Source organism: Hyaloscypha bicolor (genome assembly GCF_002865645.1).
Source record: "Hyaloscypha bicolor E unplaced genomic scaffold K444scaffold_117, whole genome shotgun sequence".
Lineage (NCBI taxonomy): Eukaryota > Fungi > Ascomycota > Leotiomycetes > Helotiales > Hyaloscyphaceae > Hyaloscypha > Hyaloscypha bicolor.
The window spans coordinates 1959689-1979739 of NW_020194619.1; the positions used below are offsets into that span (position 1 = coordinate 1959689).

General features: G+C 41.5%; 3 protein-coding genes across 3 annotated transcripts; 2 read left to right on the forward strand and 1 right to left on the reverse strand.

Moving 5' to 3' along the window:
* Nucleotides 1-28: 28 nt before the first annotated feature.
* On the reverse strand, nucleotides 29-1205 carry K444DRAFT_594187 (uncharacterized protein). Its single transcript, XM_024878340.1, has 3 exons — nucleotides 834-1205; nucleotides 708-785; nucleotides 29-659 (listed from the first exon to the last, which is right to left on the reverse strand). Exons 1-3 carry the CDS (start codon nucleotides 1156-1158, stop codon nucleotides 109-111), a joined length of 954 nt encoding a protein of 317 aa, XP_024734188.1. The 5' UTR covers nucleotides 1159-1205; the 3' UTR covers nucleotides 29-108.
* A 754-nt stretch (nucleotides 1206-1959) lies between these two features.
* On the forward strand, nucleotides 1960-2580 carry K444DRAFT_534346 (uncharacterized protein; the record flags this gene model as incomplete). Its single annotated transcript, XM_024875209.1, has 3 exons — nucleotides 1960-2206; nucleotides 2254-2339; nucleotides 2368-2580. 3 exons carry the CDS (start codon nucleotides 1960-1962, stop codon nucleotides 2578-2580), a joined length of 546 nt encoding a protein of 181 aa, XP_024734189.1.
* Nucleotides 2581-5339: 2759 nt separating this feature from the next.
* On the forward strand, nucleotides 5340-7806 carry K444DRAFT_615732 (HET-domain-containing protein). The gene has a single exon (XM_024880785.1). It carries the CDS (start codon nucleotides 5439-5441, stop codon nucleotides 7425-7427), a length of 1989 nt encoding a protein of 662 aa, XP_024734190.1. The 5' UTR covers nucleotides 5340-5438; the 3' UTR covers nucleotides 7428-7806.
* The last annotated feature ends 12245 nt before the right edge of the window (nucleotides 7807-20051 follow it).

Genomic DNA, 20051 nt, shown 5'->3' on the forward strand with positions numbered 1-20051 from the left:
TCTATAATGGACTATAAGCAACATTTTAGTTCGTTCTCATTTGCATCTATTCATATTTCTGTCCATGTCGACATTGAGGATGGACAGAGATTTTCATAGGAAGGGTTACTAAAGGATTGCAACTCCATTCGGAGGACTAGCAACACCACCAGGGACCTTCAATGGCACACTGCTAAAGAAAAAGCTCCACTTATTTAACCTCCTACACTCCGTCGCTAACCTCTCCAAATCAAACAACTCCCCAATCGGCATACCCCACCCCGCAAGTAACCACTCGTGTAACCAATGCGTATTGCTCTGAAATGGAAGTGCTTCAAAGGCTAACATATCGCCGGCAACGGCAGCAAATTCCTTCTCCCAAATCCACTTCATTGTTTCCTCTCCACTCTTTACTCCAATCGCCTTCGGTGGTGGGTTCGCAACGTAGTTCTTGGCATCATCGCCTTTGAGAGCCTCAAGTGCTTTTACGAAGCCGGAATGGACGAAGAGAATATCTCCTGGCTGGAAAGTGACGCCCTGAGCAGCGGCAATTGCGTTCAGCTCCTGGACGGTGATCTCGGTTGTGTCGAGGACAGCTGGTTTGAGACCTTGAGATTCGGCCCAGCCTTTGTAGTCGAGGAGGACTCCACGACCGACGACACCCCCGTTTTCTACCCAGACTACAAACTGCTCAGCATCTATTCCAGTAGCCAGATTGGAGATCTTACCATGAGTGCCAATTCTATTCGAATTATGCACATCCTCCTGCTTACACCCATTAAAAAATACCTTATGATCCTGATATCCTGTTCTCGTCAGCCATCTTCACATTTCACCCTCTCCACACCACTCACCAAAGTGCCTAAACCCATCCCACTGGGAGCTACTCTGCGTATTGAACATCACCGTGTCGTCGTTAACCGACCGGGGCTCCTTGTGTTTAATCGTGTGTTCGAACTTCGCTCTCCCAAATCCAGGTACTTTCGGCTGGTCCAAAGCCCAGTCTGTGCATATCCTGATGCCGTGGACGATTTCTTTTGTTGCGGAGAGCGTGGTTTGAGGTGTGAGGCGATTCAACATTCCCAGCTCATCGGTGGGACCATAGAGACCCCACGCATTGCCTCGGGGCCCGTCTTTTTTGAGGGGGAGGGAGGAGAAAGGGGGTGTTTGTTGTGTCATTTTGAGGTATCCGTAGGTGCAATTGACTACTATAAATTTTGGACTACTTTGATTTGTGTAGAGTAGGAAGGAACCTTCTTGGAGGAAGACGTCAATGTCGATGGTGGGGTAATTCACGTGATATAGCGGGGTATCCCTGGGGTCGGAAAGGGGAAAAGGCGCCAAAGGTGGGATGATATCCGGAGACAAACTAAAGCCAGGGGCTTCCGGAGGCATGACCCCGGATTTCCGAGATCTGTGGTTCCGAGAAATCTTGATGCAGAAAACTCATTTCATCCCAATTTTGCATTTCCGAGCGTGGCAGCTGCGAGACTTTTCTGGCTACGGTACGGGCTGATTTAGCAACGCCACTGCAAAAATCACGATCCGATAAATCGCGATTCATTAGCGTCCTGAAAGGAGCCCGTACCGGCCGTACAACGTATCCGAGCTTGCTTTCCCCGAGAAACACTTCTTCGATCTTCGCACTTATTTTTCACGCCATGCAAGTGGAGCCCCAGTGGAAGCCCGAGTCCCCAGCCGGGGGTTCCGAGAGCCACTTGTGTGGCTTCCTGGCTGAATCTCATCACGATTTTTCGCGATTCCTGGCTGATGTTTGACAAGTGACGGCGATGAATGCGACATCTGGGCTTTCCGGGGCGTATGGGGCTGCGCGCGGGGGTATCCTGGATTCGTGATTTCTAATTCGGGTTGAAGAACTCATTCACCTCTTCAAGCATCACAATTGGGATCTCAAGAATTGTGAGATATTGGGAACTTCTACCGCTATTCTGCTTCTTCCTTCTCGACAAAACTGGCATCATGGCAGCAGACAAACCAACGAATTCTCAGGTCAATGCTGCCTCGAATCAGATAGGGGACGCCCAGAAGTTTCCAACTGCTAATGGGGATGTCGACTTGAAGATGTTCGATGATTACGGCGCTCTCGCATCAGTGATTGATGAAAAGGCAGAGCGAAGACTTGTCAAGAAGTTGGACATGTTTATCATTCCTTTCTTTTGTGCCACCTACCTCATCACTTACATCGATAAAGCTACTTTGAGCTATGGTACGCAACCACTTTCCCATGCTCCAAACTATACTGACAGATTCAAGCTGCTATCTTCGGTCTCACGAAAGATGTCCACCTGGTAGGAACACAGTATACCTGGCTTGATTTAATATTCAACTTCGGGTACTTTGTTCGTAGGCCTTCCAGTCCACGCATAGCATGTGTTATACTTATCAAGGCAATTCGAATACCCAACTAGCTTCGCTATGCAAAAGTTCTCTGTCGCAAAATGGCTAGATGCAAATATCTTCGTCTGGGGCGGCATCTGTATGGCACTGGGGGGATGCAGCAACTTCTCTTCTCTTGCCGCACTTCGATTCATACTCGGAATGCTTGAATCATATTCGACCTCCGCATACTACAGCGCTTAAACGCTGGAATTTGGAGGTATTATAGGGCAGTTTAGAGACTAAGCCACTGTAGTTGCAGGGGCATACCCCAGAAATGTCTTTTAATCCCGGAAACGCCTTACAGGGCTTGAGTCTATAGTTATAGAACTTCTTGCGTCTGCCTCTACTATAATCTGAGCCTATAGTGGACAAATAATGTATCTCGGCCAGGCATACCTTAAAGTCGCATGGCTTTATGCCGCGATATCCGTATCTCCAAATCTAACCCGCGTTCGACCAACAACCCATCTCCTTCATTCAAGCAAGTAACCCCACAAAATTTCAACCAGATAATCCTGTACAGATTGCAATAGCAGCGGGGGAGACGAAATTGGTGATCGCGGCCCCTATGATGGAGGAAATCAGGGGCTGTGATTTGGGCGGCGGCGATGGGGGTGGAGGTGGGGGCGAATAAATGATATTCTATTATAGACTCACACAGTAAGCACTTCCATGCTAAATAGAAAGCTAAAGACTAAGTTTTGTTTTGAACTTGGAGTGTGTTGGCGAATATGGTAGAAGTTCTCATTGAGAGAAAATGTCACATGTGACGGCAGTTGGGAATGAGGCTGGTGAGGACAAAGGGATATATAAGGATTCGTTACACTTGCTAGGCAGAGAATTCCTGCAAGGATTTGCAACCGCAGGGCTCAAATATCAAGATCTCTTTGTGAATATTAATGCTCTTTCCCTTTTCAAATTATTACACAAGCTCTTGATATCATTTCCAAAACAAAGTGAGCGGAACTCATTGCTGGGGCTCTTAAGTTCCCTTCATTCTGGGACCAGATTATACTTTCATTAAAACCATCTGGTCTCAAGCCAATTCAAATAGTCCTCCCAGAGATACTCAACCCGTCCGCCAAACGCCAGCATTTCTTAGCAGTACCCATACACTAGTATCTAAGCCCACACCAAAAACAGTTATACTATTATCCCCAGTCCTAATAACTTCTGGAGCTGAGTTCAAGACCCCTCCTAAGGAAATCCAAGACGGGCTCCACGTTGAACCCGAAAGTTGTTTCGTGTACATACCTCCATCCAAGCCTATTCCAAAAATATCAACTTGGTCAGCGCCAGAGACGACAGCAACAATAGAACTTTCAAAGTCCCTCCGAATGACATCCAGCTCACGCTCCAAGAATCATTACTGTAAGATCGGTACCAGGCAGCATTATCGGACCCGACACCGAAAAGGTCGAGTTGTCCAGAGCCTCTGGTAACCACTACGGGCTCACTGGAGAAAACACCACCCAGTGATTCCCAATTTGACCATTGTGGATTCGAAGTCATGTCCCATGCCATATGCCACATTGCATTGTCAAGACCAATGCCAAATATATCACGTCTATCAGAATCTTAGGAAGGTCCTGCGAGTGGACTCTTCAATGAGCCGCCAAGCTTACCCCATGTTGTCCATTCTCCAGATGAACACCAAGACCCTCAAAGCGCATTCTCGGTACCGACGACGTAAACATCGAGCAGGCCAGGGGCTCGGACAGTAACTGCTGGGGGACTGAGAAGGACACCTCCGAGCGAACTCCAGTCCGTCCAGCTGCTTCTATCCCAGGTTTTGTGCCACAGTGCACGATCAGTGCCAACCACAAAAGCTTCTATGGGACTAGTGCATCCCACTGAAATGGCAGGTGAGCTGGTTGCTCACACCCGGGGGCTTCATCACCCACACATCCACTCCACCAGACTCCCCGAGAGTTCTTACCAGGACACGGATTACCAGGCTCCGCCATCCACAGCTTAATTCGCTGCGAGTTCCAAGACTGCATGAGAACATCCACTGCTCGACACATATACAAGTAAATCCTCCTCCGCCTTGTTCCCCTCTGGCCTTGACTGACACTTTGCAGCCGCCACAGAAAGTCACACTTACAACCGGAATGCTGCCCCCTTTGTGGCCGCGGTTTTGAGATAATAAAAGGTCTCAAACGCCATCACAACGATATACACGAAACCACGAAGAGATACTACTGTTCTGTTATCAATTGCAAGTATGCACGATTGGGGAAGAGGAATGGGTTTACGAGGAAGGATAATTGGACACGCCATATGCGTAATCGACATGGCGCAGGAGGTGTGGATGTGAGTAGCAGTGGCTAGCGATGATTCTTCCTGCCGCAGCTGCCGGTATTTAGGTTCTATGATTTTGTTTGTTGAGGATTTCGTTCGGGATAGGAACCGATTGATGATTAAATGATATGTCGGAGATTTTCCTTTCACCTTTGATGTTTGTTCGTATTTCTATAGCTATAATTGCAATTTCGGGTTGACCTTTTTCATAATAACTTTCAAATATCTGTTATGTTGTCGAATCGAAGAGTTTATTCACGCTAATAGATAGAAAGATAGAAAGAGTGCAAGACTAAACAAGTGGTCTAATATGAAAGAGGGTCAGACGATCTTCTTTCTTCTGCTTTCCCAGCGAATGTTGATCTTCACGTGACCTTGCCCCTTTTTCATGAAGGGGAGCTAGCCGAGTTGCTAAATTGTTGTAGGTCTTAGTAGATCTGCTCATTTATATAGCCATGACCGCTACATTTCCTCCCCGGATTCATTCTCGCAAGATGGGAGAGGGTGGCCATAGAACTGGTGGCGGCGGGAGCCTCCTATTCGATGTGCAAGCGGGCCAATGCTTCATTCATAAATGAAGCCACAACACCCAGCAGGCAACGACCTCGATATTCAACGGCATCACAGCTCTTTCGCCAAGTGAGAAGTCTGCGAGTCGCAACTCTACCGTACGATTCCACCTCAGCCTCGTCACCTCGTCCAACACACTGATAGGCATTAGAGACGTAAGGGGAGAGACTCGCCGCCATATCACCATGCCTTCCACATATCAATATGAAGAGTTGCCTACGGGGAAGTGGATGCGCCTGCTGAAACTTCTCTCAGGCAAGAGCCGTAACCAGATACCCACATACCAACGTGAGGAGTCGCCTACGGGGAAGCGGATGCGCCTAATGAAACTTCTCTCAGGCAAGAGCCATAGCCAGATGCCCACATACCAATATGAGGAGTTGCCTACGGGGAAGTGGATACGCCTAATGAAACTTCTCCCAGGCAACAGCGATGACCAGATACATCTTGAACTCTTCACAGCCGAGCTAGAGAGTGCGCCTCCTTACGAAGCAATTTCCTATTGTTGGGGAGACCCGAACGATCAAGAGGAAATCCTCTGCTGTGGACGGTCCATGTACATCACGCGAAGCCTGTACTCTGGATTGAAATGCTTTCGATATCCTCAGAAGACTCGGATCTTATGGGCTGACGCTGTTTGTATCAACCAGTCAAACGACAACGACAAAGGCCATCAAGTCAACATGATGGGCGATGTTTACGATCACGCGTCCACAGTCTTGGTCTGGCTTGGAGAGGCCTCGACCCTTGCCGCGGAAAAGGCTTTCCACCTTATTCGCAAGATCAATGGATACATGGACTCTAAGATTTTAGAGAGCGAACTTGCCAATAATCCGTATGAAGCAGTGGTGGATGTTCCAAAGCCGGAAACACGAAGTCAGCTCTTCCAAGATGACTCGGAATCAGAAGCCCTTCGTGACTTCTTTCGCCGTCCCTGGTTCGACCGCCTCTGGGTGCTCCAGGAGGTCGCACTTGCCTCCTCTGCTTGGGTTTACTACGGCGCAACTTCTATCAGTCTCACTGAAGTGGTTCAATTTGCTTTCGTATTGATAATGCGTCCAGATCTCCAAAACAATTTCCTCACTGGGCGTGTGGGAGATGCTTTTCAGAACGTTTTTTGTACATATGCAAAGAAGAACACCTGGATCCAGGAGAAGTCTATTCTTCGGCACGCGCGAGATTACATAGAACGGAGCGCAAAACCAGCTTTTCAAGAGATTCTCGACACTGGTCGACGTTTTGGCACGACGAAGCCACATGACCACATTTATGCATTTCTCGGACACCCTTCTGCCAGAGCAAAAGATGGGTCAGTTGGTATACTCGAAGCAGATTACACACTTGACATCGAAGATGTGTACCGACAGCTTTCTGAAAGGCTGTATGAGCGAGATCGACGACTCGACTTTCTCTGTAATGTGTTCCACTATGATCCAAGTTCAATCGAGCAAGCACAATCCTGGGCTCCTAAATACCACAATGGAGGAAATCGTGCTAGCATGTACTGGCTAGGGTGGAATGTCGACAACTCTGCAGAGATGGAGATGTTTATCAAGGTTGATTTTCATAATAGCATGCTTCATGGTCGGAGCCTCTTATTCGATTCAATCGCGACTTTCACTGAGACCTTCAAGGAGGAGGATTTCGAATCTATGAGCCCTACTCCTGTGGAGATATGCTGGAATTTGGAAGCTAGCTTCACCGAATCCATGGATATAGACGAACGATTGCGAGATTTCAGGTGGACAATGGCTGGTGGAAGCTACACTGGGGGCGAAGCACGTTTGCAGAGGGATTTCGAATCGTATTGCATGGAAAAGACTTCGTCGGAATTTTGCGCCAGCATCCAACTAGGGAATTTCTCATCGGATGAAACATCCTTAGCTAATGGAGATTGGAAGCGATTTGAAAGTGTAGCACTTATTGCCATGGCTGAAAGAAAATTCTTCATCACAAAAGATGGCCGCTTCGGTCTTGGACCGTCGCTCCTCCAAGACGGGGACATTTGCTGTGTGTTTATGGGCTGCAGAATGCCCCTAATAATTCGTCCGACGTCTACACCAAACCACCTCAAGGTTGTTGGGCCCAGCTACATCCATGGGGTAATGCACGGGGAAGTAGTTAAAGCTCGTGTCAAATCCCTTTCTGACTTGACTGAGATTACGCTTGTGTAAGGCGCCGGTGGAGGTGTGGTCATGGCACGGACGTACAGGACTGTTTTCCCTTTTTGTCAAATAGTTTAGCTGGTCTTCGTGGAAGCTGAAGGAAATTATTACTAGTCGCTCCCTGGCTCCACAACGGAAAGAGACTTGCCGGTTTGGCTTAGAAGAAGGAGCTGGCAATCATCATAGTAGGACTCGAGAGGGTATAAGTGGGGAATATTTACTTGGCTTCTTCTCAATCCGTCATGTCCATATGGATTGCCCTTGCACTTGCATAGGAGAGAGAGCGCAAAAGACTACTCTCATATAGCACTATTCGCAAGGGAGCCAAGGCTTTCGAATTTAAGGTCGTAGGTTCAGTTGTGGATCTCGAGGACGTGGCTGCTTGAACCTATACTTATCAATTCTTCGAGTCCCCCTTTTGCTAGCAGGGTGATGGAACATCTCCTGTCCTATCTCTTGCTATTAACGTCTCATCCGCTATCCATTTTCAGCGTGTTGTTTCTGAAGATACGGCACTACTTTTCATTATATAAAGAAGAACCTTAAGAGTTCCACTATCTTAATAATTACTGTCCAGACTTCGTTTGTTGTCAACTTTCAGCTCCCTGTTCTAAACATTTTGGATTATCCCCTTATATAACATAAAGAGCACCAAAAATCCTTTATAATTCTACCTGTCTCAACTTTTGCCGTCAAGGTATTATCTGCTATTAATTTTCGGCTCGCAGCAGCTACGTTTTGACTTGTCTCTTCCTTATACCCTAACAAGAAGCATTCGAGTTTGTGTTACACAAACTCCTTAACGATCACCTTGTTATAGCGGGTATTACGTGCATCCAGGTGCCCCATATCGCTGGACGCGACTCTCCTTTTCGTTGTTTCTTTGAAAAGAAGGTTCAGCAGCCTCAAGTTTCAAAATCTTTGATAAATGAAGCAGATTCTCATGATATGACTGAGCTCACTTCTAATTCTCTCAGCTATTATTCCAAAAAGTGAATAGATATTGTATGTAATAGCTGTACTCAAATCAGTCCTTACTTCTTTTCAATCCCACAACCACTACTCAAAATGTATAAAAAGCTATAGTATAGAAAGAGGCATCTCATACACCTTAGCTACACTCTACTACACACAGCTTCCCCAGGGACAGTTATCCTCGACCCCTCGCCTATACCAAAGAAATTGTAACTTTAAGAAAGGTATGTCTATGCTTTCTAGAATAGTTAGCATACTTTGAGGTTATGTGAAAAGGGTAAGCTGAAAATAAGAGGCAGCCGAAAATTTACAGCAGACGAGACGTTGACAACAAATTTCATTTTCGACAAACAAATCTCTTATACAAAGTCTCTTGAATCATACCCTGCTTTTATTATTTAGATGATGTTCGCCATCCGACATGGCAAGCTAAAAATTAACAGCGGACGAGACGTTGACAGTGACGCTTCAGACAATGAATAATTTGTCTAATCTTCAAAAGAAGTCTTGGAATATAGAGAGGTTACGCGTGAGCAGCAGATATAAAATTTCAAGAGGTTTGAGGTTTAGTGTTTAAGGAGAAGTTACACGGTGGCCCCATATGCGTGCCATTCTGCTAGATACTGTATTGACAGAGAGCAAGGAGGTTGGAGTTCGAGATTAGATATTTTCTACTTCTATATTTTGGCAATCTCGTATAGTTAGTAAATGGAAGCGCTCTACTTTCACTTTCGAGAAACGATTGCTATTAAACATTACTTTGCTGATGCATCTCAGGAAAGCCCAAGTGTTTAAAGGTATTGGAAAGTGATTGATTTATTGATGGAAAATCGATATATTGGAGGTTGACAATCTGTAGAATGACTAGATACAGGAGAGTGAAGTGTAAAAACAGAGGAAAAGTGTCTAAAGTAAGGGATTTATTCCCATTACCCTTCGGCGATACCGGTAATGCTGAGCCCGCTTTCTCCGATACATTATTAATCAGCTAATAAATCAAAAGTAATCAAAATGACGATATACTAGTAAGCTTGGTAAGCTCAGCGAGTGACGCATGACAAATGAGAGTGGAGAACCCTAAATTAGTGGTTGAACCTGGTACTGGAAGGACTGGTGAGCTAGCTATGGTAGCGTACCAATTTTAATACGCCTCCTCCTTACAGTCGAGGTTCGATGTCAGTGAGGCTAATAAGCCCCAATTTCGATCGTAGCAGTTCAAAAGCCGGTCTAGGAAGTGGTTTGGTGAGAATATCGGCCGTTATTTCCCCCGTAGGAACGTGCTTGAGATCGATTTCCTTAGTATTAATGTGGTCCCTAATAAAATGGTGTCTAATATCGATATGCTTGGTTTTTTGCGAAAATCGGGCGTTCGTAGCTAGATCCATAGCTCCCTGAGCGTCCGTTTTTATCTCAATTGAGCCTATAGGAATTGATATTTCCTTAAATAGTTGCTTTAGCTATAAAGCTTCTTTAATTACCGGCGTCAGGGCGACATATTTAGCTATAATAGTGGCTGTAGCAATAGTTTTTTGCTTGGTACTAGCCTAGCTAATGGAACTACCAAATAGGGTAAAAACCATACCGGAGGTTGATTTGCAATCCTGTAAATCGCCTCCATAATCGGCATCTGAGTATCCTATAAGCCCTTTATTAGACGAAGCGTTATATAGAATGCCCATATTAGGTAATCCCTTAATATATTGCATTATACGCTTCTGTACGGTACCATACAATGCTTTAGGATATGAATTGGAACGTCCTAAGTACCCTGCGGCAAAGCAGAAATCGGGTTGTAAAGCTAATAATGGCCATATAAGTAATCCAGTTTAACTTTAATATTTAGTAATATCGATATTAATTCCATCAGGTGCCGTAGGTTCGGCCATTGGAGTAGTAATAGGCATGTAATCTTCTATTTAATACCTTAGGAGCATGTCTATAAGATATTGATTTTGGTATAAAAATACCGAACCGTCCTGCAAATATATGATTTCTATACCCAGAAGCGTTTTGATTTCTCCCATATCGGTTATATTAAACTTCTAATGTAATTGAGCTTTAATTCTATTAATATGGTTTATGTTTTTTCTTATAATAATTATGTTGTCTACGTAAATAGCAATTAGAATTAGTAGCTAATTAACCTCGTATTCCCGGTAGATATAGAGCGCTGGATTACTAAGTAATCGCTGGAACCCAATAGAGTGGAAAAAACGATTAATTACCTAATACCAAACCCTAGGGGCTTGTTTCAGGCCATAAATGCTCTTCCGTAAGTGGCAAATAAGGTTCATTCCTTCAGTAAAACCAGGAGGTTATTCCATATAGTACTCTTCTTCTAATTCTCCATATAGGAATACTATCTGAACGTCTATTTATTAGATATATAGCCCATATTTAGCCGCTAGGGCTAATATAATTCGAATAGTAGAAAGTCTAGTAACTAATACAAACGTTTCAAAGTAATCTACACCATATTCTTGTATATAGCCTTATACTATAAGCCTAGATTTGTGGTGTCTATTAGACTTAATTTTGAAGATCCAGCGGCATCTAATGGTTTTTTGGTATTTTCGTACTACTAGATCCCAGGTATAGTTCCGCAAATAGGAGTCCAGTTCCTTCTTAATTAAAGGTCTCTAAAGATGGGTATCTGGACTAGAGAGAGCTTCTTTAATTAATAATAGAATTTTGGAAGCTTCTATATTCTGGTTGCTGACTATTAAAGCTCGGTAATCCACTGTTTCCCCGGTAATTCTAGTTGATTTCGGATATCTAGGGAGTAGTTTATCCCTAAAACTGACCATTTTGGGTGCCTCCTGATTTATAGAACCCTGTTCAGAAGCACCTGTAGGTACTATAGGTTCTTGGTTATTCTCAAATAGGGGCTCAGGGGGCTCGCTTAGGTCAGGAGTATCCCTAATTACGTTATGTAACGCGTTTTCAGTAGTACCCCCTTCGGTATCGGAGTGATTTTCTCTATCGTTTTCTGATGGATTATTAAGCTATTGATTTCCAGTATTAATAATAATGGTATCTCCGTAATCTATATCGGGGTTATCCGAATTATTAGTGGAACTATCGTCAGATTCTGTAGCAGTTCCTACTAGTCTTCTATATAGCTGGGACACTGGGTTTAGGAGTAAAACTCCCTTGACGTGTTCTTTAATAGTGTAATGGTTAGAAATAATGAATATCCGCTTATGCGGGTTCCAAATTCGGTATCCAGAACCACTATAGCCGGTAAAAATGCCCCTAAAGGCTTTGGCCATATACTTATGCCATGAAGCTATTTCCTTGGGTATATGAACGTATGCCAAGGAGCCGAATATATATAAGTTGGAAACGTCCGGTTTAGCCCCATAAAACGCTTTATATGAAGTCATACCGATTTTGGGCAGGTAATACCGATTATAGGCATAAATCCCATATATAGCGGCTTCCTCCCAAAACTCGTATAGTAAGCCCGATTATTCTAGCTCCGTATACTCTGATTTGATAATCATATGCATACTGTATTTAGAAACACTATTCTGCTCAGGCGTATAAGTGGTAGTTAGTTCCAAGCAAATACCCTTTAATTTGTACTATTCCTTGATTTGGCCTGATACAAATTCCGGAGCATTATTAAGACGTAGGCGTTTGACTTTATTCCTAGTTTGGGTTTCAGAGAAGGTAACCTGATTTTGGAGATCGGTAAAATAGCTTTTTCTGTCTGAATTATATGCTGCTATATAATATTTGGATCCCTTGCAGGTAGTGGATAGCATATAAGTATTTCCACTAAAGGAGGCTACCCTTAATGGCCCCCACATGTCGATTATAATATACTTTCCTGGAAGCAGTTTTTCAGGGTATAAATCGCTTATACTAGCCCTAGTGATTTTACTTATATTATAGGGATTATAGTCAAACGGGTTTTGATTTTTGAATTAGAGTCTATTAACGTGGTTTACTAATTCCAGGATATACTTCGTATTTAGGTGGCTATATCTCTAATACCAGGTTTCCAGGGAGGCTAGCGTATCCGATTTTGACGATTTTAGGGCATGCCCTAAACCAAATTAGTCAAGCTAATATAACCCAGTAAATGGTTTATATATACCGGTTGCTATAGTCGTTCCGTCATTAATAATATGGGCTTTCCCAGTGGAAAAATTAATGCTTTTTCTAGCTTGGGTAATTTTGGGAATCGATAATAATGACGTGTTTCGGAATTGGGGGCTATATAGTACGTTATTCAGCTATACTTTTAGCTCAGGAGTGGTAGATAGAATAATGGTTCCCTTACCCTTAATAAGAATCGTGGATTCGTTACTAAGGGTAATAGGGAATGGTTCCATATCTTCGTAGGTAATAAAAGAGCTTTTACTCCCCGTAAAATGGTCCGTAGTACCCGAATTAATATACCAGATATTCGCAAAATTATTGTCATATAATTAGCTACTAAGCAGGGCACTGAATGTCGATTTTCCAGTAGTTGATTTTTTGGCAGTATAGGCCTTTTTATAGATAGTTAATAGAGCTAATAGAGCTAATGGCACCTCCTAATTAGTGGAATTAGAGTCCTTTCTATTAGAATTAAAGTAATCCTGGGCCAATTTATATATAGTATAATCTTTAATATTATATCCTTTGAATTTGTAGAACGTATAATAGGCATTTGGATCTCTTCCACGCTTCGGCTTATTATTTGACTGATTTTCACTACCCCCTTGGATAGCTAGTGCCTTTGGAGTAGTATCTGGGTTAAAAGCAGGAGGTTTAGCCCTGAGCTTTTCCTCCTTGGTAGAAGCGTCCGCTTTAAGTAATTCCAGCTTTAATTTATTAACGTTAGCTCTGATGGAATTCAGGAGGGGCTTATATAAGTCGTATTCTTTTGGGAGGCCACGAATTAGGTATCCGGATACAGAAACGTCCGAAATCGATCTATTTATCCCCTTAATTTCAGCTACTTTGCGACTAATACGGTTAATAAAGTCGTCTATTCCCATAGTAGTATTAAACGTAATAGTTTCCATTTATTAAAGGTATAGGGCTTCCTTTTGAGCTTTTAGCTATCCAGCTTTAGCTTGAATCTGGCTCCAAATTTGGTATGCAAACTTGATTTCCTTGAATTATTACCAGGTATTATGGGTAATAAGTAAACTTAGTACCGCTCTGGCGATTGCAAATTAACGAGTAATCGATTTATCGTCCTTTGGGCCTGCTTCTATGAGAGCAGGAGCTTGATCAGGATCGACAAATTGCCATAGATCTTCGATGATAAAGAGGTTTATAGCGTCGTCCATCCAGGAGTAGATATTATCGTCCGAGAGAGGCTCAATTTTCGTACCTTTATAGGTAATATGGGTTGATTTTTTGGAATCCGGTATATTGGATTTTGCGGAGAATTTCTGGCCGAAAATGGCTGTGTTTTTGGCGAATTCTGCTGATGCGAAGCCGAACTAATGGGTGAAATTCACCAAAATTGACGATTTTAATGATTTTTGGAAATGGTTTTGGAATGGACAAGCGAGTACTAAGGTCAAGTGATGCTTGGATCGCTTAGTAAAGTACTAGCCGGGCTCAGAACCTATTGGAAAGTGATCGATTTATTAATGGAAAATCGATATATTGGAGGTTAATAATCTGTAGAATGACTAGATACAGGAGAGTGAAGTGTAAAAACAGAGGAAAAGTGTCTAAAGTAAGGGATTTATTCCCATTACCCTTCGGCGATACCGGTGATGCTGAGCCCGCTTTCTCCGATATATTATTAATTAGCTGATAATCAAAAGTAATCAAAATGACGATATACTAGTAAGCTTGGTAAGCTCAGCGAGTGACGCATGACAAATGAGAGTGGAGAACCCTAAATTAGTGGTTGAACCTGGTGCTGGAAGGACTGGTGAGCTAGCTATGGTAGCGTACCAATTTCAACAAAAGGTATCATGGTTAATGAAAGAGCTTTCGAGGTGCAAAATGGCTTAGTAACTTCATCAGTTCGTAACAGTATGGATAACGTTACGTTGGCACTACGAGAGTGAGAGGATGAGTTCAAGATAGAGTGCCTCGAAGGCATCTTTGAACATAGCGCCCGACCGCTGAATTGAGGCTTTGGAGAAAATAATATTAACAACAAGGTAAACACTGACAGCAAAAGATAGTATGAAGTACTAGAAGAAGGTTACCCCTACGGCACAACACCCCATTCGCCAAGCTTCAACGACTAGATATTTGAGATAGGATTCGTACATCGCATGGAAGGTAAAATTGTAATTCGGGAACCAAGAGACCTTTCCTACCCTTTTCCAATTACTGGCTTTCGCGTTGCTTATTATAGTCGGCAACTGATCTCTGTATTTATCTGCTATAACCAAGGAAAGTGGAGAAGGAATCCTAAATTACATGATCTCGCTGCTCTCCCTCTTAACATTCTTTACACCTCTGCCTTAGCTATATTCACTAAATCACAAAAGCTAACCACTCTTATAAATAGAAGCCATGGTATATATAAGAACTCATTTCTATAATGCTTTCCCTTCAACTAAAAATATGTTTCCCCTCCCGAAGCTAGGGGGAGCTCACCCAGTTCATGTTTTGTGGAACTGTGCGCCGATATACAATAGAAACGAGACGTTGTGTCATCTGCATCCCGGCGATGAAAGGGAAGATCTCCCTGGTTTATTTCTCGCGGATGGTTGAGGCGATAATGACGGAACGTCGGACTGTGACAAAACACCGGATATTGACAGCGGAGTAGACGATCATGTGTAATAGGGCGGGATTCTGCACTCCTGCAATGAGAGAGAGGAATCCCCTTCTTTATTTCTCGCGGATGGTTGAGACTATAATGACGAAATGTCGGATAATGACAATACATCAGACGGTGACAGCGATTCAAAAGATCTGTAAGAAGCAGGGTAAGGGGAGTTTGTACCTCTAAATGGAAGGGAGAAACATCCTTCTTTACTTCTCGCGGATAGCTAAGACGACAATGACGGAATGTCGGACGGTGACAAGAGACCGGACAATGACAGCGGATTACAAGGTACCTAAGAAATAAGGAAAGGCATTCTGCACTCCTGCAATGAAAGGGAGGAACCACCTGCTTTCGCGCAGATGCCTGGGATGAGAGTGACGGACAGTCCGACGGTGACAACAAATCAGACGGTGACAGCGGATCAGACGGTACCCAAGCAAGATGGCCTTGAAAGGCTATCCCGTTAATTTGCCGCAGAGAAAAAAACAGCAAGAAAGAAAGGCTTGCAAAGCACTTGAGTAAGAGAGTCACCTCTGGATCCAGTCATGCTTGGTTGAGAGGTATTTCTTTCTGAATCATGGCTAGGACTTCAAAATCTTTGCTGATCCTCGCTCTTAAATAGTCGGGTCCATAATTTTGATGGATAGATAGTCATGAAAATGTTTAATCACCACGATAAGAAGTACTTGGTATTCGCTGCATCACATGATGTCCACAGAGAGGCAAGCTCTGAACCTAATGTTTCTGATCAGGCCAAGAAAAGCCCCATCAGTGGTTAATATATCCCCGGTGGACGTCAGAATCAAATATCTGTCCACTTTGGGAACTTTGTCCTGTCGATTATGCACCCCGAGTACTTGTCTACTGCCGTTACTCCAAATTTATACCCCGCCGGCCTCTACTAGAAAAAGCAGTACCCTAAACCGATACGAGGCCCTACAGAGTCATATTGAGCGACTTGAAATCTGGATACGCTGGGAGTATATAAGAAGAGCATATGTCGAACCAGCAACGGATGAACAGACTCAGCAGCAGTACAAGCTCAGGCTCAGGCTGCTCAGCTACTGTGGCAGCTTGCTCGTGCGAAAGGCTAGCTCCAGTTTGAGGAGTACCTTGGTAGCTGGATGTGCCAAAACAAAAATCAATCAGGAGACAACACTCTCGAAGGTTGCCAACAGGGTAGGTAATAGTTTAACCTCAGTCCAGTTTAAACTCCATTTTGGTGGTTTAGTGGAACCTAAGGAGGTAGTAGTTTAGTCTAGTTCGGCTAGTTCAAACTGCAGTTTGAGCTGGTAGTTAGTGGTTTAAACTATAGTTTAAATCCAGTTTAAGGGGGAGAACTTGCTTAAAATTACGAGATCGACTATAATAGTAGTATTTAATAAAATAATCAAACCTTAACGTAATTTAATAAAAGTTTTATTAATAGATAGCCTAGACCGAGAGCTTTAAAATAAATTAAAAAATAAATTTTTATATATAGTGGTTATAAAATAAATAGGTAATATAATTATCTTAATTCTTGAAGTGATTTACTATTGACTTTGGCTATTATATGAAGGAAAAATTTTCGCGAATAGTGCCTATAAACCTCTCTCTTTTTCTCTTGTAATTATACCTCCTTCTCGATATTAAAGCTATAAAGCACCATGTTTCTGAAGGGCTAAAGCAAGCTTTTTTTCGGGAAATCGACCTTCTCAAGCTCTTTTACTATTCCTGTAGTTAAATTAGATATGCCTAAACCCGATTCCTAAAGCTCGATATAAAATATGTCCGAACTATTTAATTTACTACTTACTAAGGAAAAGAAGCGTAAGGAGCGAAAGTTATGGGTTTATAAGTATATGCGAGGGGATATTAGGATATAATATATTTTCTTAAATAATAAAGGAAAAGAGAAATAGAGATATAAGTTCTATATATAGAACTATATATTAACTAGTAATACTAGTATAATTAGAAAGTACTTGAAGGAAGTTTATAATATTAAAGAAGACTTCCTGGTAGAGAAAAAAGTAAAGAATATTTAAATTAATATTAAAAATATAATGGCTATAGTAAAGGAAAACCCATAAAAGCACCGGAAACTTAATAATTTAGATAGTAGAGATATGCTATTAGATAGAGATATACTTGAGGTTCTATATATTTGCTTTATTATTGCCTGTAATATGCTACTATGCCTTATTAAATACCTAGAGTTTAGAGCCTTACTCTCTTACTTAAATAAGGACGTTAATTAATAGCTAAATCATATATATAATATTATTCGAACCTGGGTTATATGCTAATTTGAGGCTAAGAAATATAAAATTAAGGCTAAGCTATATAATAATAAGACTAAGATTTACTTATCTCTTAATATTTGGATATCCCCAAATACTAAGCTTATTCTTGGTATTATTACCTATTATATATCTAGTTTAGGAGTCTTAGAGCATATTATTCTTGCTATAAAGGAGATTAAGGGAAATTATAAAGGAGAGAACCTGGTACTAGTTATTATAGAGATTATTCATAATTGGGATATTACTTATAAGCTTGGTTATATTATAATAGATAATACGGGTAATAATAATATAATAATAATATATATTTCTAAAAATATATACTTTATATAGTAATTTAGTATATATTAGCTAACTTTTATAGAATTTCTATATTTATATAATATATCCTATAATTTTACTATCTATAGACTTTATTATTAAGGCTATATTATTAACCTATTTATTAATTCTTTTTTTTATATTACTAATAAGGAGAATTTAAAAAAGGATAGGGAGGTTACTTAGCTCAAGTAGTTATTAAAGGATATTAAGGAATAGCAAAAGTTTGGTTCTATTAGTAAGCTCTATAATATTATTATTAATATTTAAAGCAGTACCCAAAAGATACAGGAATTTATAGGAATAAGTAAGCAGAATTAACTTATAAGAGATAATAAGACATATTGGAATTTTATGGCCCGAATAATTAAGAAGTTAATTATATCTCTTGTCTTTAAAGCTATTAATACTTATATTCATTAATACTTTACGGAGGAAGTTAGGAAGAATTAGCTATTAAAGGAGAACTAGAAAACTTTTCGTAATATATATGACTTCCTTAATTAACTTACTTAAATTATGCTAGCTCTGGAATTATTAGTTTCTATCCTTAATAATATCTTACCTATAATAGACTTTATTCTGGAGTAATTTGAGTATTTTAAGGAGGCCTATAAAACAAATAAAACTATAATAGCTATATTTAATTTGGGCTAGGCAAAGATAGAGAAATATTATAGGATAACTAATAAAAGTTCTGCTTATATTACTAGAATTATTCTGGATCCGAATACTAAGTAGAAGTATATTAAGAATAATTAGAAAGCAGACTAGGTCCTAAACGCGAAGGATATAATAGAAAAGCTCTGGAATAAGTATAAATTACCTGATTTAACCTCTGCTATATTCTCTTAGTCTATGACTTCTTCGGAAACCTTTACTAAAAAGAATGCCTTTATAGACTAGAAGAAGTATTACTAATTAATTCCGAGTATTAAAGACAAATATAAGAGATACTATATTGCTAATTACACATATAACATTAATTCTCGCACTTGGTGGCTTGAAATAACTTAATAGGTTAATTATCCTAATTTGAGTAAGCTAGTATTAGATATATTATTAATTCTAGCTATATTAGCTAATCCCGAATATTTCTTCTCAAGCACTAAGCTCCTAATTACGGAACTTTAGAATAAGCTTAGTATGGATATTATTGAGGCTTTTGAGTATCTGAAATCATGGTATAAGATTAAGGAATAGGAAGGAGAGTATAGGTACTTAGAGGAGATTATTAGAGTAGAGGTAGCGGAGGTTAAGGGAAAAATCGGAGTTGATCACGTGTAAACTGTCAGTTTGGCGGTTTAAACTACGGTTTAGACGATATAATTATAGTTTAGTTTAGTCTTGACATGCCTCAGTTTAGTTTACCTAATATAAACTGTAGTTTAATAATAAAATTCCAAACTGCAGTTTCAAACTGCAGTTTACACTATAACCTACACTGGTTGCCAACAGCTCAATCCCTCTGCAGCTTGCAAGGCACTGTCTGCATTATCTCTGGAAGCCATCACCAATCTCGCTTCATGGGTGTTTATATTCTTTTCATCTACACAAACGAGATCCACTAGGTATTGGTGAGGGTTGCCATCTGTATCAAGTACGAAGAGGAGTATTCGAACATTAAGTCGATGTGCAAGAGAAACTTGATTGTCAAGATTCATCGCCTACTTAAACAATGATCTCAATGTACTAAAGTCGCTAAACGATTGGGTCGATGTACACAATCCTTGGCTTCCAAGGTTCACTCTTCGCTCAACTACAATGCTCAGTGCACCAGAGGTTTTAGGACCTCAAGTCCTTGTGCAACAATGTAGATCACGTGACTCTAACCAGTTGCGGGAGATTCCAAATGACTTCGGAACATCCGGAACCGTCGAGTCATTACTCAACGACTTCCCCGCATCTTGTACCTTTCGACGGTAACGATCTCTTGTAGTGTGCCTCGCTCCCGAATTCGGTGCAGGCTGTCCTGAAGCTAAAGTCCTAAGCTGACATCTAGAAGGTGAACCTTGGTTGGGCATGCATCCGCAAGATCCGCTACGAAGCCGCAATGCCGAGAATTCGCATTTGCCACACAGCAAATGGACTGTGCTCCAGTCGTGCAAGAAACATGCTCGTAAGAGTGGAAACTGAAGGCAGAGAAAGTATAGCGGAACAATTACGAAGTAAAGGGGTTAGTCATGCGGAAGGAAAATGTTGCGAGTTGAGAATAGCCGGCGAGTAAAACCGCTGGGCTTCTAAAAGCTGGCTGTAATGTCGCTGTCGGGTGAGGCTGCTGCACGAACTATGCCACATCAGCAG